Below are 17,260 nucleotides of genomic sequence, written 5' to 3' on the forward strand. Positions count from 1 at the left end.
ACCACTGTTGTCATCGCCGTGGCTAGTTCGCCTTGATAGAGTGATGTCATAATTATCGCGCAGAGAAGGAAACACCCCACTGTCCAGATGGCTTTAGCTCCCCATTTTCCGACGAACGGGCCTACTCTTGCGCTTCCTTGCAACACTAGGATGGAGTAGATTAACCAGAAATCTTGTAGGAGAGCCGTTCCCCGTAGAAAGCGGACTTCTTGCCTACATTTGGCGGCATAGATGAGTAAACCTACTATAGCACATGTGAACAGGACTGTCAACCAAGTTTCAAGTGGAAAAGGTTCGATGAGAGCTTGAAACCCTTTAAGGGACCTTGGTTTCGGTATTATGATATAAAAGTTGAATGGGATTTTAGTGCTAGGATAATAAACAACTTCATAATAATCACCATGTATAAATCTGTCCATATATATTTTAAAGCATTCCTCTATATGAAATAGGTGAGCATCTCTGTTAAACTTAACGGAGGCGAATGTAAAATTTCGTCGTTCAGCGATACCCAAAATGTTACAGTGGGTGGTGTGGTAAAATGTGTCGCTGCATTTATCATGATCTGGCTGCGATAGGAGATTGAAAAAGTGAGCGACTGGAATTGGCTTACGTTGAAAATTTCCATTGCAAGAGTTCCACACGGTATCAAATTCTGGTAGAGTTGTCGAGTCGAGAATCAGGTAGGAATTAGATGGAATGCAAACCGTGGTGAGAATTGGAGAAGATGGATTAGTGATTAGGACTTTTAGCGTGAATGGGAGCAATCCTAGCCCGGTGGGATATAGAACCAATTCCATTATAAGCTGTGGCCCAATTTCAAGTACCACACCCTTCACTCGGCTGAGTTTGTTCAGTAATTTGGCCACAACATTAGTTCTAACTGTCCGATTTTTATAATTTTCGCTCTCTTATAAAGCTAAACACATTATTTATCAGAAAAAATAATGCAAGTGGCGAAAAAAATTTGTACCGTTAGTGGCACTCCACTAATAAAATAACGTCTATTTTTGAAGTGTCCAGAAATAACGTATCAAAATGAGATGAATCGCCCATATTTGAAGACAAACCTTGTATATGCAGACGCAGAGTATACTCGTCAACATATTAAGAACAAATTAATATAAATTTATTTGGAAAAAGTGGCAGTTCTCTCCGACAAACCGTTAAGAATCTAAACGAGATAAAACGGTACCGAAAAAAACAAATAACTGCGAGCCATGCAACAGTTTCACCCAATGTCAAAAGTCAAATTTTGGGTAATACAGGTTCCCCAATTCATGCTAGACACTTTTCCAGTCACAAAATGAACAGAGACATTCAAAATATGGTAAAAACAGTTAAAAAATGGGCTTTTTGGACAGTGGGAGAAAAATGCTGGTATGTCGTATTCCCCAAAGAAATATCGACTGAACTTAACCCTGTATGAAACTAGACAAATAGTTGATATCATACAGTAAAGCGAGAAAATGTGCCTGGAATTGTGACCACGGAACACGGACTCAAAGTTATGGTACCTGGGAAATTTTGCACGCGTGGCGTCACTAGCCACATTTAGCAGAAGGCACGTCGGTGAACGCTGAATATGGCAATGAGAAAATTCTTTTTTTTTGTATTTCGAATCCCTAGTGGACATATATTTATTTCCAAACAAAAAAAGAAATTATTTTCATCAGGATGGGGCTACACCCACACGGCAAGAAATGCCACCACATTTTTGGAGCAGCATAGTTGCGATGGCTGAGAAAAGGGGGTGTGGCCTGGAAATAGCTCCGACTTCAATCCTATCGAAAATTTATAGTCTGTACTACAGTAATCGGCATCAAAAACTCCAAAGTCTACTACAAGACGATAATTAATCACAAGATTCCAAAAAGAAAGAAAGTTACTTCCGGTTTTTTCGTTAAAAAATCAAGCGTGGTCACTCCCCAAATGAATGAATTCAATGTTTGAGGCTAACGGGTGATTGGCCATATGTTAGTTAGTATTGACAAAAAATTTCATCAAAATAGGTTCAGAACTTTTAAATTTATGACTATATGAAATTTCGTAAAGTACATGTGGTACTTGAAATAGGGCCACAGCTTAGGATAGAAAAGAAAATATTCTGGGGGGATGGTCTTCTGCTGATAAAAACGAGACAACTTCCAGGTAAAAGCATTTAACTGATTTTGGAACGAATCGATGATGAGTACTGTGAGCCATGGTTTCCTTAGTCGGGAAAGGGAGAAAGGTTCGGGAAATTTGAGAGTGAAAGCGAGCGGGACAACATTCAGAAGGAATGGAGAGTTTGGAAAGTGCAGTTTGAACTTGTGATACGCTGGAGAGATTAGGAATTCAGTAGAGGCGACGAGATCAATTGTGCCGGATTCGAACCAAAGTCCAATTCTGGGCATGACGGGTAGTGGATTGGATGTTGCGATGGTTGGGGAAAATAAGAATACTAAATACAGAATAGGATACATGAGGGAGTTATATTGATAGTAATATTTTGGAAACTTATGATTCTTTTAGAAATTAATTTAAAAGGTTTGCTAGTGTGGAGTTGTGATGGCGAAGGTTCGTGACAGAATGGTTGTCGTGTCAAATATTTGGAGGCCTTCTAAAGTAATTAAAGTGAAATTCATATATGTACATGGCAACTAGGAAGGTAAGCACCAAATAGATGGATTAATGTTATTTAAGGCCGGATTGTACTACTGTATGTACTTTGTGGGGTGGCCGAACTACTCATAAATAGACCCATGAAACATAGAATATCATTCTGATATCTTCCACATGTCATTTTAAGACGTCGACTGATATCTAGTTAAGGATATCACATTGATGTCCATAGGATATCTATAGCAGACATGTGTGACGTCATGATATCCTAAATGTGTCACTTAACTGACTTGCTGATGATATCATTAAAAAGACAAACTAATGATATCAGAATCACATCTTCAGCTGATATCAGATTTATGACGTGTTTCTGACATCAAAACAACCCAACTTTGTAATCGGGTGCGGGGTATTGCACCATTCCAATTAATTTTTCTGTAGTAGATAATATTCTATATTTCCGGTCTCATTAATAATGCGAAAAACCGTTGTAGGAAAGAGACGTATATTACAACGTGCTAAACAAGAATTTAAAAAAGTATCCATTAATACATTTCGCCAACCGCCACCCCCCACTTTAATACAACCCGCCATAGTTTTAGAATATCATGGAGGTCAGGAAACATATAATATTTCTGGTTCAAGTGCTTCTGAAAGTTTCGACGACATTACTCCTGAATTTAGTAGTGATGATAGTGATCAAGCGGAAGTAATTCAACGACCCCCAGATGCGAGTGCTACATCAATTTTGGAGAATTTGAAATCGTTGGCATTCGAACACTCTGTGAATCACACTCAACTAACAGCGCTTTTGAAAATTTTAAAGGTTCACGATTGTTTTTCTATATTCCCAGCTGATAGCAGAACACTTATTAAACAATTAGATATTTGTGTACCTACCGAAATAGTTCCACCGGGTGAATATGTGCATTTTGGGTTAACTCCTTATGTCAGACAAATACTTCAACTTCGCCCAAATTTAACCAGTTTACAACTACAAGTAAATATTGATGGACTCCAAATTTATAAAAGTTGCCAATTAGCATTTTGGCCAATTCTAGGATATTTTTGTGGATTAGAATGTAAGCCATTTGTAATCGGAGCGTACTGTGGTAGCAAGAAACCTGAAAGTGTTGACAATTACCTTCAAAAGTTTATTCGTGAGCTAATTGAACTGATTCATACAAGTTGTAAATTAGAAGTACAGTGTGCGATGCTCCAGCAAAATCATTCATTAAAGCGATTAAAGGACATAATGGATATCATGGCTGTGATAAGTGTTACGTGGTGGGAAAGAGTATTAATCGTCGAATGAGTTATTTCGATACTAATAAGGCCTTGCGGAGCGATTCTGACTTCCGAAACCTCAAAGACACAGACCATCATACTTCCACAACATGCTTGACAGAAATTTCAAGATTTGACATGATAAATGGCTTCCCAATCGACTATATGCATCTTGTCTGCCTTGGAGTTGTAAAAAAGCTACTTAAATTATGGACTACCGGAAAGCCTAAAGATCAAAAACTTTCAAGTTTTCAAATATCAAAAATTTCAGAAAAACTAAAGGAGAGTCGTAAATTTACTCCATCTGAATTTTCAAGAAAACCGAGGCCACTGGAAGAAATTGATAGATGGAAAGCAACGGAATTCAGACATTTTCTGCTGTACACGGGTCCGACCATATTAAAGAAAATAATTTCCAGTGACAACTACAGACTATTTTTAAGCTTATCGATTGCTATCCGTATCTTATGCTCATCGGAACTTCATGTCAGCCACAATAGCTATGCAAAATCATTACTAGTATATTTTGTGCAAGGTTTTAAATCGATATATGGTGAAGATAGGGTTTCATATAATATTCATGGACTTGTTCACTTGACGGAAGATGTAAAAAGGTTTGGAATCTTGGATAAGTTCAGTGCATTTAAATTTGAGAACAAGTTGGGATCTTTAAGAAAACTTGTTCGTACTCCCAATTTACCCCTACAACAGCTCAAGCGCCGGCTACTGGAGAAAGATTTAAAGTTGGAGTTTAACCAAGTCAGCTCCTCGTGCCTCTCCAACGAACACTCAGTCGGTCCACTTACAGGAAATATTATAGGTAGTTTCCGTCAATTTACGACTTTCAGCAGCTTAAACTTTAAAATAAATTGCAAACTTTACCGAAACTTTACCGGAAAACATTCTCTTTCGAGTAGTAAATATATTACAAATAGTTAGCAGTGAAGTGATTATTTTAATTGGCTACAAATATCAAAACCTTCGATCGCTTTTTACTGAACCGTGCTCGTCAAAACTTATTCAGATTTTTGTTGCTGGTGAACCAGACTACGAACTCAGCAAAATTTCCACAACGGATATTTTGTACAAGTGCCAGGTGTTTCCCACTTCCGGTGGATCGGCCGTTTTCCCATTGATTCATCAATTTTGAAGGGTAGATATGTACATGTTTGAATGTACATATGTACACATGTTTGAATGTTTTAATTTACTTAATTATTTTTATTCTGTCTCGTCTTTAGTTACCCAGAATGTTCTATATTGTGGAGATGACGGATGCCGGAACTGCCTGGGTGGCGATTGTACCAAGGTCTTACTTCCATGAAGGGAAGTCGGCTTGGCCAAAAGGAAAAGATGCAGCCACAATTGTCAAGTCAGGGAAGCCTCCTAAACAAACTTATCCAAGATATGATGCAAGAATCCTGCATGCTTATGGTTGGTTTCATTTACTAAAGACTGATTGGATAGGCTGATTTATTTTTATTTATTTATTTAATTGGATTTCAATTTAGAAACTTATGATGAGGCTCGTAAAAAAATAGTTGCTGCTGAACAAACGTCGGATTTATCAGGCGCTGAAAATAATGACCTACCAAATAAGAGAGCGAGAATCCGACAACCACCAATGCCAGTTGGAAGTGACGGAGATAGTGACGATTCTGAGAACGAGAGAGTTGTTAAAAAAGGTGACATTAAATATAATTATATTTTTATTTACAATAGTCAACTTTTATAACCATTTATATTGCTGTAGCTAAAGTTGTTCGGCCAATTGGATCCTCAAATGTAAATTCAGCCGACATGTCCACTCTCCCTCCGATGCCATTACTAAATCTACCAGGTAATTAATAATTATTAATGGTTATTTAACTAATAAGCTTGGTCCCGTGATAACTTTTTATTTAGAAGCTGAACATATCGGTCCTGACGCCGATCTACCGGCAGGAGGACAAACGAGTTCTTTTGGAGATGGGGGTGGCACCTCGTCACTTTTAAATGAAGGTGCGAATATTTACAACTTTGTATTCAGAGGTATTTGTGAGTTAATAAACAATTGTTTATTGCAGATACGCCACCAGCCATCAATACAGTTGTTCCTGCACCTTTGCGAGTGGACGTAGAATATAATCAAGTTTCCCATAATGCAATTGGAGGACTGGAGTGGACGATTTCTGACACGTCAACACCCATTTTCGTTACAAATATTCAGGCTGGTAATATTTAGGAATTTCTAAAATGTTCTAGTATTAATATTTTACCGATTTATTAATTATGCATTGATATTCACTACAGAACAATGGAATAAGTTGCTTCAAGATGTCTCCAACATCAAAATCACGTTAAATAACATCGATAAGAAGCTGGACAATATCCTAACCAAAGATTCTGCTCCAAAGGGCCCACCAATAATTAAGAATCCTTTTGAGAAATTGGATGAGTTTACTACCTTTGACGAGTCCTTACTTAATAATGATGAGTTGCAGTTAAAATTGGTAAGTTCATTTATATTTGTAAAATTAAATATATACATTTAATCTGAGTGTTTCTATTCCTTTGCAGAAATGCCATTTAGTATGTGGAGTAGGGGGTAAGGTTCCTGAAGTCGTCAGTGGAATGCTGAAAAAGTTATTTACCGATAAACTGGCCCTTGACATTAGTCTCAAAGGATACAAGGGAAATTACAATTTCTCAGCCACGGTTAGCTTCAAAGTGATGTCGGGTAAGTTGTTGAAGAATTAATCTATCTATCTAATCAAAATAAGTCATTCTACTCACTAATCGATTACACTTATTAATTTGTTAATAGATTCAGCGATGGATAAAATTCCTGACGTGACCGAGAAGGAAATTTCTAAAGCTATGATTTCGTGGTTCCAGCACGCCAGTGATCGACTCAAAACAAAAAAGAATAGTTCAGCGTAAATTTGTTTACTAATGTTGTTGATTTTGTTTATTGTAATCATTAATTAGTTAATAATTAATTGATATTTAAAAGCTGAATAAAAGGTATGTGATAAAAGCTATTACATAATTAGATATCATTACGACATCAATATGACATCATTAACTGATATGAATGAGATATATCAAGGATATCCAATGGAGCTCGAATCCGTGTCATTAAATGACATCGCTACGATGTCTACAAGAGCATCCAGGCGATATCAAAAGTCGCGAAATAGCGATCCGCAGAGGACATACACGGACATGAATTGATATCCTCAGGATATACAGAGGTCATCATTTTTTTATCATTATGATATCAGCAAGATATAAAATTGTTCCATGGGGAGACAGCCCGACCAGCGGCGGTAGCACATTAAAGGCTAATTGCCGACTTAAAGGCTAATTGCCGACAAAGGCCGGATTACAAATGATGGTGTCACCTTAGCCCGAGAAAATTCCTTAATTAATGGATGCAGATTTTTTATAACAGAGAACTCGGTTAGCCGCTAGGTTCAAATGCAATATTCAGATATCTCATCTGAGGACAATAAATTTGGCGCAAGTCGTCTACCTACCACTTATAACTGTGGCGTTTTTAAGACCTTCAATTTCATCAGATATTCTGCACTATTATGGCCCTTGCATATTATTGTCTGCTATGCTTTTTGTAGTAAATACAAAAAGGCTTTAGTTTTTGGTGAATATAAAGCTAATAAGCAACCCATATTTTCGCAGCTTTAATTTACCCCAGTACCGATTGGTTTTATCAAATACACATTTTTTTATAATACCTTAGCCTTTTCCCAGAATATCTTGAATTGTTTCCAGAGCAAGCTATTCGTCATTGAAACACATTAACTTATATATTTACCCAGCTTTGTCCGTTGGTAACGGATCCCTTCAATGTTTTATCCCTGCATTGAGGGATAGGAATTTCCCTCATGTGCATTTCTGCAAAACTCGCTAGATACTGAGGGCTGCCCTATGAGGCAGACGCGAACCCGTAGGGTCTGCGTTCGCGTCCGCTTCATAGGGCTGCTTTCAACACAATTAGCCTGTGTACGCAAAACTAGCTAGAGAAGGTTAGGTGAATGTGAACGATGTAGCATAGTGTTCACGTTCAAGTTCACCTCACAGGTCCACCTCCTTCAATATATGTGGCCTGTGTACTCAACACTCGCTAGACAAGAGAGGCTGCCCTAAGAGGCGGACGCTGACGCGGACCATATGCGTCTGGGTCCGCCTTATGGGGCAGTCTTTAATACATATGGCCAGTTTATGCAACAAGCTATAAAATGGTAGCGATTAGGGGGAAATATGAAATCCCACAATTAGTTTAAGCGTGACTAAATTTTGATATAGGAAAGGACCCGTCATTGTGACGATCGTACCTGGTGCCACGGGCACCACAAAACAACCTAGTAAGTATGTACATTTGTTGATCTCGACTGAAGATCGTTTCTTGCGTGTGGCAAATTCGAAAGGAGATATTCACCTGATTTGTTGTTCTCAGACTTGGCTCTAATGAGGTATACCACGTTTCTAATTTGCCCCTAGAGGCTGTTTAGTATAATAAATACGAAAACCTAAAACCTTCAGATACCTGTAAAATCTAGTCCAAACCTTGTCCATAGAATCATACGGAATATGTAACTGTGATAGCCGTCTCTATGTATTACTGTTCGTGACCGAATGCCTTTCGTGTCAAGCGATCAGTCAAACATTTTGTAAGTTAACTTTGAATAATTTAATAGATATTTTATATATATTTTTAAGATAACCCGTCAACCGTAGAGTATCATCAATGTATAATAAGTAATGTTTGTTTGATTCAAGCCCACCCAATCTTAATTCAAATAAATTCAGCGAATTTTCCCACTAATTTCATGACGAAATGTAATTCTTGTCAATGTTCGGGATCTCCCTCTACACTTGAGGTTACTAAATATCTGTGTCTGGAAGATACGAACTGAAAACGCGTTTGTTTTATTCTAGTCCTCTTTTGTCGTGGAAAATTATGCAATATAATGTTTTGTAGTATTGTTCGGTTGCAATTTGAGATTTGTGAATTTGTGCTTCGTATTAAGCGTGACACGCAAGGCTAGGGTGGGTTAATGCGTAGTCCTTAATACATGTTTACCACCATTTTTAAGTTTACAGAGCCAAATAATTTAAATCACATTACGGATTAGGGATCTTTCTAAGGTAGGTAATTTATGGCGGACGCCCGAGAATTATATACTTTATAATATTTTTTTTTTAATATTTGACTAATTATTTATTTTTTATCTGGGTGGGCCCAATTGGACCCTCTTCGCCCCCAGAGCACACTACAGGACCGATATGTCGTTGCTAGAAGAAATCTTCGCGGAGCCGCCCGACATCCCCACAACACCACGACTGCGAGGTCGTCCACGCCGGTCGTTAGTAGGCCGCATTGCATCTGCGCTCGGATACAGGGAGGAGGAACCCTCTACAAGTGCTCCGCTAGTGTCACTCGTTCCTATTGTCGACGACCCCCCGCCTTTGAACACATCAACACTCGCCTTACCTCCGCAACGTCGTCGCAATTCTGTATCGCCCTCATCGCCAAATGTTACAAAAAAGGACACTTGTGCTTCGGCTCGACGGTGGATTCAGCAAACCCTCGTCGCTGAACCCAACGCTAACATTAGAAAAGTGGATGTTTTGTGCCGCTACTCAATCTTCGCAATCGAATCGGGGGAGGGTGGTGTGGCGGAAGCCACCCTTGAAAAATACATTAAAGAAATATTCCCCGACGTCACTGCTCTTCGAATATACACTGGCATCCGATGGGTGGACGCCACAACCTCAGCACCACCACCACAACCAGACTGGGGAGAAATTCTCTCACGTCTCCGAACCACCACGCCCACGTTACGGAGAGTGCCAAGAGGGGCTCGCATGGTTGTTGCCCAATCCCTCACGAGAATTCTAAATGAAGTCACTTCGGGGGAAAGTGACGAAAGCTGGAGAAACTTACTCCTCTTTTCCTACGCCATCCTTCCTGTCCCCCAGAAGTCGGACCAGGTGAAGAATTTGACGACATGGGTCAAGAATCATGTGGCGACATGGGATGCCGATTTTTCCACACCGCAACCACTATTACCACGCCCACCATCAAGAAAACCTCCCAAAGACGATGTGGCCCGTAAAGTTGAAGCAAAACTCGCCGATGGTGATATACGTGGTGCCATACGACTCGCCTGTTCAGACGACACCATCGCCCCCAACGACGACGTCACCTTCGCGGCCCTTATTGCAAAACATCCTCAACACCCACAACCAATCAACCTTCCTAGGCCACCAGAAAATCAAGAAATTCCTCCCATGCTGAATTTGGAAGCTAGCAAGGCTATCTCTACATTCCCTCCTGGGTCGGCGGGGGGATTAGATGGAATGAGGCCACAAATTCTAAAAGATCTGGTTGGGTGTAACCAGGGGGAGGTGGGGGAGGACCTCATCAAAGCCATCACGGCTTTCCTCAACCTCATCATGGATGGAGGAGTTCCCCCGACCATTTGCCCTATTCTCTACGGGGCTTCCCTCACCGCGTTGAAGAAGAAGACAGGGGGTATCAGGCCCATCGCGGTTGGGAATACTTGGCGTCGCCTCGCCGCTAAAGTCGTTGTCGCCAGGATTACCCCCCAACTTATCCAACAATTCTCCCCACATCAGTTAGGAGTGGGCATCAAGGGTGGTGCGGAGATAGGGGCTCACGCTGCCCGCACATAATGGAACCACGCCCATGACGCCCCCAAAGCCTTCCTTAAGATTGATTTTAGGAACGCCTTCAATGAGGTACGACGGGACACGCTTCTCCACGCCGTAAAAGAACACTTTCCCTCAATATTCAGTTTCGTCTCCCAGTGCTACGCGGCGCCATCAAGCCTCTACTACGGGACAATCTCCATCCCTTCACTCCTAGGCTGTCAGCAGGGAGACCCTTTAGGACCGTCCCTATTTTCTTTAGTCCTACAACCCATGGCGTCCATGAGGCCATGGACGCCGAGTTCAACGTCTGGTATCTCGACGATGGAACCATTGCGGACACTCCGGAAAGGGTTCTGGCCTCCCTAGCGACTATTGCGAGGATGGGTGAAGAAGTGGGCCTTCACCTCAACCTTGACAAGTGTGAAGTGGGCATCTTGGGGGCAGATTTGGACACCAGCAACACCATTTTGCAACGTTTCGGAGAAGTCGCCCCCGGGATTCAGCCCATGTTTATGGAGGGGGCAATGCTGCTAGGAGCACCACTCACCAAACAAGCGATAGGAGTGGTCCTAGCAGCGAAGACGCAACAACTTGCCACTCTGTCTCAACGTCTCCGCCAGCTTTCCTCCCACTCTGGTTTTTTCCTCCTCCGTGCCTCTATCTCCATACCTCGTCTCATCTACTTTCTCCGCTGTGCCCCAACTTGGCGAAATTTCGAGGCTCTCTCCCTCTACGATGCGACACTGAGGGACGCATTAGAAGGGATCCTCAACTGTTCTCTCTCCGAGGCTGCGTGGATGCAGTCCTCTCTCCCCGTGAAGGAAGGTGGCCTGGGGGTCAGGCACGCTGTAGACGTGGCGATACCGTGTTTTCTCGCGTCCGTCTACAGCGTCCTGCCTCACGTGGAGCTCCTCCTTCCCGGTCACCTCCATGGCAATGACACCGCCATCGCCGAGGGAGAACAGCGATGGTCAACATTCGGCCCCCCACAACTCCCCTCAGATACCATTCGTGATATGCAATCAGCGTGGGAGCGTCCTATCCTCGATGTCACGCTGTCCCACCTTTTTGTCAGTGCACCCACGATTGAGGACACCGCTCGTCTTCGTGACCTACGTGATCCCCATGCCGGTGACTGGCTCAATGTTCTCCCCTCACCACAACTTGGGACCCATCTATCCGACGAGTCGTTTCGTATCGCCATCGCCCTTCGCCTGGGGTGCGATATTTGCCAACCCCACAAGTGTCCATGTGGGGTGCAAGTCACTGCGCGAGGCCACCATGGCCTCTCTTGTCGAAGTAGTCGTGGTCGTCAATCTCGCCACGCGGACGCCAACGATGTCATTGCCAGAGCCCTCCGATCCGCCGAAATCCCCTGCATCCGAGAACCACCCGGATGTTCTCGCCAGGACGGCAAGAAACCAGACGGCATGACGCTCGTCCCGTGGTCTAGGGGGAAGTCTCTTGTTTGGGACTACACGTGTACAGATACTTTTGCTCCCAGCAATCTCCCTGATACAATACGCCACCAGGGCGCGGCTGCCAACAAGGCTGAAGATGCCAAGAGGAGAAAATACGCCTTCCTCCAGGATAGATTCCTCTTTGTGCCCGTAGCAATGGAGACAACGGGTGTGTGGGGAAAGGAGGGTCTCTCCTTCATCAAGGAAATCGGTCAAAGGATTGCGGCAAGGACCGGGCAACCCAATGCCACCACTTATCTACGCCAGCGAATCTCTCTCGCCACTCAGCGAGGAAATGTCGCCTCAATCTTGGGGACTCTTCCAGCCGGAAAAGAGCTGGAAGAGATTTATTATTTTTAACATTACTTTTTCCTCTAATTTTCTCTTCGGTAAGGTTAGGTTTTGTACGACTCCTGCGTAGTCAGCTTTTTTTTACGTTGATGTGTAATCATGAATACTCTGCGATTTAATACTTTTAATACGGAAAATAACAATAAAATTTATTAATACGATTACATACATATCTTTATAATTTGTAGTGAAATTCTTTATTATCTTCCATACATTTGTCCAGTGTATAGAAGTTCCATAATGGAACGCCCTTCTGAAAAGGACTGCATGGAATATGAATTGGGAGGAGTGGGTAATTTTTTATAAATATGTAAACTTTTACAACGTCATTTACTGGGCCGGTGCTGGTACTACGGGCACTATGAAATAGCCTAGTTATTGAAATATGTTTGGGTTCATGTTAACATTTTCAGTTCAACATATGTATTAAACACGAAACTATAGAGAATATTCTAAATATTGGATGCAGTGTACTCCGCGAAAACGGCAATGTGGCAAAACGGCAATCCAGCATACCGTTTTGCCGAGTAAAATCCCCTTGCCGTGCCGTTTTCCTTTAGGGCTCTATGTTAAAACATACAAAAAGGCAATCCGGCAAAAGGGCAATCCCGCAAAACGGCATAAATTTTATCCCAAAACGGCGCCGTTTTGCTCACACTGATTGGATGGTGCATGATGGAAGAAATATTGCTTATTTTTGTGACTTTCCTTTTAGTAAATTAGTTTTAAGGTTCTTAAGAATTGCGTGTCAGCCCGCTTCTTTTTGCATGTATTCAAAACATGCATGTACTCGAAAACTAATATCAATTTTTTAAAACGCAAACACGCCATCACGCAAGCCTCCTATACTTACATATTCTTAAGATGTGTATATGTATTACTGAATAATCACTAATGGAAATATTTACTTAAAAGTGAATTTATCAATCTATGGCAGAAAAACTAATGGTTTTCATTTCGGAATGAAGAATTTTTGGAAATTTATTGATACAATTTTTATCATATGTATAGACTATATATTAAATCGTTTACTTACATGATTGGTAATACAATCTATCTATATTATATAGATAGATAGTATTACCAATTTGGTAACAATGTCGGTATCTGCGGAGTCACTCTGATGCTCTTCATTGCTGGTAAAATTTATGACTGAACCGCATCAATAATGTTTGCAATGGTTGTCCTTAGCTACAAGATTGGCATTAAGAGCATTTTTGGACATGTATTCAGAAAGACCTGGCTTGGCAGGAAAGCTGTCAATTTACGTCATTAAATTCACTCATAGTTTTCAAAGTATTGCTTATAAGGTTAAATTTCTAGTGTTAAAATTTCTTTCATGTAAATTAGATATTTCAGTTTTCGTCAATACATAATTCAGCACAGTCTAGCCTGATTTGTACAATGGTCAGATTTCTTCAGGGACTATTACCTGTCGATGCTTGAATTCATTTATGGCCAAAGCTGGCGACTAGAGTAAGCTATGTAAATTCTGCTCATGTATGGAAAAGTTCCCTTCCCTTACATTCCAGGACACGCAGGTTATGTCGACCTTGCGCAAAACCAGATAAGAGCATCTAGCGGGCGATCTGGCCTTCGACTGCCAGAGCTGCGGCAGAGTTTGGCTTTGCCACTCGACCTGGGCATGGACATTGAGAACTAAAAATTTTACTCGACCGGGAAATGGCTGATTGAAACTGATGGGTCGTATTTCTTGGCTGTCGTATACCTGTTCAACTTAGGGTATATTTTTTTGTCAATTCATTACTAAGAATCATAATTAATCTCTACTTATAATTCAGGCGAGTCAGTCGCTGTGAAGCCGATCTTAGTGCATGTGCACTTAACCATTGCCAGTCCGACCAGTATTCCGCATCTGTAAACCACTTTTCTCCAAATATTTCAAAATATTTTCTATTCCTGCGGATCTTCCCTTGAATCCAGGACACCGCTAAAGCCTTCACTTCATCCCCGCCGCGTCCCTTGATCGCGATTTCTTTTCGCCATTCCTCTATCGCTGCGATGACCTCGTCACTAACTTCCCCGCTATCCCCGAATAACCAGGTCTGCATAATTTCCACAATTAATTTCGACAGCGCCCGACTATCTATGATTTCCTCCTTCTCCAAATAACTCTCCGCCGTGGTTCCCGCTATCTTCGCCAGTTCGTCCAGCGGGGGCAGGTGGGTCTTCAGGGTGAGGAAGTTCTCCTTCATTCTCTCCCACTGGTCGCCGTTCACCGATTCTAGCGAAATTATGGGCAGGAAGGCCTTCGTGCTCAGGATTTGTTCGATCCCGCTCCCCTTCGAGGAGGAGGAGGAGAGGAGGCGGCGCGCCAAAGCGGGGTCACTGACCCAGAGAGATTTTCGACCTTGCATACTGCAAAATAGGTTGAGAACAAATTCCCGCCCGAAATCGTACCGGATGTGCTTTGACACCAAGTAGAGGACGAAGGATATCGTGACGAATAAGGCAGAGTAGGGAAGAATTGTGGATTTCCATGGCAACAAGGCAAATAATGTGAACATATTCTGGAAATTATAAATCAATAATCAATCAATAATATTGATCCCTCTACAAATCTAATATTCATTCTTACTCAGATATAAATAATTCAGAGAAAATTAATCGTATTCTACTCTCCTACTTGCTGCCTCCTCTTAAAAACCTGCACAAATTTTAACAATTAACCAAATTCCACCAAAAAAACATGGAAACATTACCAGAACCAGGTAGCCGCTAAATTTCTTCTAGTTTGGAAACTGTTCACATTATCTACACAAAATTGTGCGTAGCGTTATTATTTATTATTTTAGACCTTTTATGATTAAAGATCATATTTTTTAAATTTATAGTTATGCAAATTTATAAGTGTACGTAGAACTGTATGAAATATCAAGTTTTCAGCTCGCTTAACAAGTAACTTTTATATATTTAATGACCAAAAACTGAAAACTTACTCTGGAAATTTATCACAAATTAAAATATCCGGCTTTTCCTGTCCTTTTTTTACATTTCCTCTCCAACAAACAGATGACTGTTGAATGGTATGAGAAGAGTTTTGTGCGATATGAGTACATTTCACTCAAATGCCGGCTCATTTCATTACTTCGCAGTTTTGCACGCAGATACACATTCCCCGCGGAAGGTTGGGGGCAATGTCGGCGTTTCAATGTCCGTGTCATCTCCCAATGTTAACTAAATCGCTGCCTATCCTACAATGTTAATGTCCCCTCGTGTTTCCGTGGTCATTACAAATGCATAGCGTGGGGATGGCATGATGGGCTGAAGTTCAAGTGGAAACGTTTATCAGAAGTGATGCAATTCTGCTTATAACGTGATTTGCATATTTCGTTATCTCCTCGTCCCAATAAAATTTTTCTCATTATGTTTTCTCACAAATATCACCCTCCAGATATTATGTATGTAGAAATTTATCGCTCGTTAATACATATACGCGTTGCATGTAATTATTTCGGAAATTTGGGAGTTTAATAATTACGAATTTTAAAATGATTTTTAACAAGTTTATTAAAATATTACAAAACAATATTAAATTCGAAATTTTATTCAAAGTGGTATAATTTTGGAATGACATACTTATCACTACGCAAACTGACTATTGAACGCGACTTATTTCATTTTTTCTATAAATTAAAACGAGTATCAAATGGTCTCATAAAAAACTTTGTTTAACTATACATACTTTATTCTATACCACTAATAAAGCCCCTACTTTGACCTGGGCTGACTTTGTAAAAAATTGCCTGTTAAAAATTCCATGTTAAGATTTATTAATCGATACTAATTATTGGTGTAGGAAAAAAAACATTGCAAAAATTTTTCGAAAGTTTGTAAAAATGTCCTCGTATAGAAACATTTAGACCCTGCAGCATTATCCCTTGAAGAATTAATTTATATCTCAGACTATGCTAATACATGGTCAACTTCGATAACTCTAAAAAAAGTTTTTAGAGTTAAAAGTTTTTTAAAAACTTTTCCAATTTCTAAAACCTTTTATGATTATGTATAACGATATTAAGTATAAACATTTTCAAGAATACCAATATGTATTTTATTTAATGTAATATAATAATTATGTTTACGTAAATATCTACTCATCCTGACAAAAATATTCTTGAGTTATATTAAATCAGCAATCGAACTGAAACCAATTGCCAACTTATTGGTTACCAAATAGTCCAGGGTAAGGAAAACCTTGGGGTTATGCTATTAAAACCCCGGGGTTGATCTGGGTTTTCGGGGTTTTCGGGGTAGTCGGGGTTTTGCTCCCACTTGGGGCAAACTAAGAAGTAAAACTCATGATAATTAATACTAACTTTGGGTGTCCGATGTATAATTACGGAGGATAATAATTTATTACTCAATGCAGTATTAAATATGCAAAATGAGAACTTTTGTGCTTAAATTTAATAGTTGTAGCATGTAGTTCCCTTATTAAAATCGAAAACCCGGGGTAGGATACCTGCTCCTATCAAATTAACCTCGCGCATCAAGCAATATTGCCGTATTTAATTTCCCAGTCTATCTACCAGACATATTAACCTGAACTTAATAATACTAAATTCATAAGTCTAACCGAATATCATATTCAGAATATGATACCGTTTTCCGACTTAAATTCTTATAAGAAATTTGGTTTTGTTATATCCAAGACAAATTTAATTTGAGCATGAAAAATTTAAAGATAAAACTACCCGCATTGGGCAATTCTTTACTCAGGAAGAATCAGCTCGGCAAACTCTACAGAAGACAAATATTCGCTGGGAAACATGTACAATTCAAAAATTTCACCAAAATTCCCAAAATTCCCGAAATCACTCGACACTTTCTCCAAATGTTTCGCCTTCATGCCA

The 17,260-nt window shown here is 40.4% G+C and overlaps 2 protein-coding genes across 4 annotated transcripts; one reads left to right on the forward strand and one right to left on the reverse strand.

The window, feature by feature from the left end:
- The first annotated feature begins 4,828 nt into the window (after positions 1–4,828).
- Positions 4,829–6,822, forward strand: LOC118433619. The gene is made up of 9 exons (XM_035845734.1): positions 4,829–5,044; positions 5,133–5,325; positions 5,403–5,576; positions 5,645–5,731; positions 5,797–5,892; positions 5,958–6,104; positions 6,184–6,383; positions 6,451–6,610; positions 6,698–6,822. Exons 2-9 carry the CDS (start codon positions 5,142–5,144, stop codon positions 6,811–6,813), a joined length of 1,164 nt encoding a protein of 387 aa, XP_035701627.1. The 5' UTR covers positions 4,829–5,044; positions 5,133–5,141; the 3' UTR covers positions 6,814–6,822.
- Positions 6,823–12,463: 5,641 nt separating this feature from the next.
- Positions 12,464–15,438, reverse strand: LOC118433623. Of its 3 annotated transcripts, XR_004833476.1 has the most exons (4): positions 15,344–15,438; positions 15,107–15,158; positions 14,983–15,051; positions 12,464–14,914 (listed from the first exon to the last, which is right to left on the reverse strand). XR_004833476.1 is itself a non-coding variant. In XM_035845760.1 (3 exons), the coding sequence occupies exon 3, from the start codon at positions 14,909–14,911 to the stop codon at positions 14,171–14,173; it is 741 nt and encodes a 246-aa protein (XP_035701653.1). In that variant the 5' UTR covers positions 14,912–14,914; positions 14,983–15,051; positions 15,107–15,228; the 3' UTR covers positions 12,464–14,170. The 3 variants fall into 3 exon arrangements, 2 of the variants coding, with proteins under 2 accessions (XP_035701653.1, XP_035701654.1); XM_035845760.1 differs by lacking the exon at positions 15,344–15,438 and having other exon boundaries at positions 15,107–15,228; XM_035845761.1 differs by lacking the exon at positions 15,344–15,438 and having other exon boundaries at positions 14,983–15,172.
- Between the last annotated feature and the right edge of the window lie 1,822 nt (positions 15,439–17,260).

The sequence above is a fragment of the Folsomia candida genome, unplaced genomic scaffold (genome assembly GCF_002217175.1).
Source record: "Folsomia candida strain VU population unplaced genomic scaffold, ASM221717v1 Fcan01_Sc064, whole genome shotgun sequence".
In the NCBI taxonomy this organism is placed as follows: domain Eukaryota; kingdom Metazoa; phylum Arthropoda; class Collembola; order Entomobryomorpha; family Isotomidae; genus Folsomia; species Folsomia candida.

Coding starts and splice junctions, on each gene's coding strand:
- LOC118433623 (XM_035845760.1), bottom strand. CDS start 14,911: ATGTTCACATTATTTGCCTTGTTGCCATGGAAATCCACAATTCTTCCC.
- LOC118433619 (XM_035845734.1), top strand. CDS start 5,142: ATGTTCTATATTGTGGAGATGACGGATGCCGGAACTGCCTGGGTGGCG. Junction 5,732..5,796: donor GCCATTACTAAATCTACCAG/GTAATTAATAAT, acceptor CTTTTTATTTAG/AAGCTGAACATATCGGTCCT. Junction 6,611..6,697: donor TAGCTTCAAAGTGATGTCGG/GTAAGTTGTTGA, acceptor ATTTGTTAATAG/ATTCAGCGATGGATAAAATT.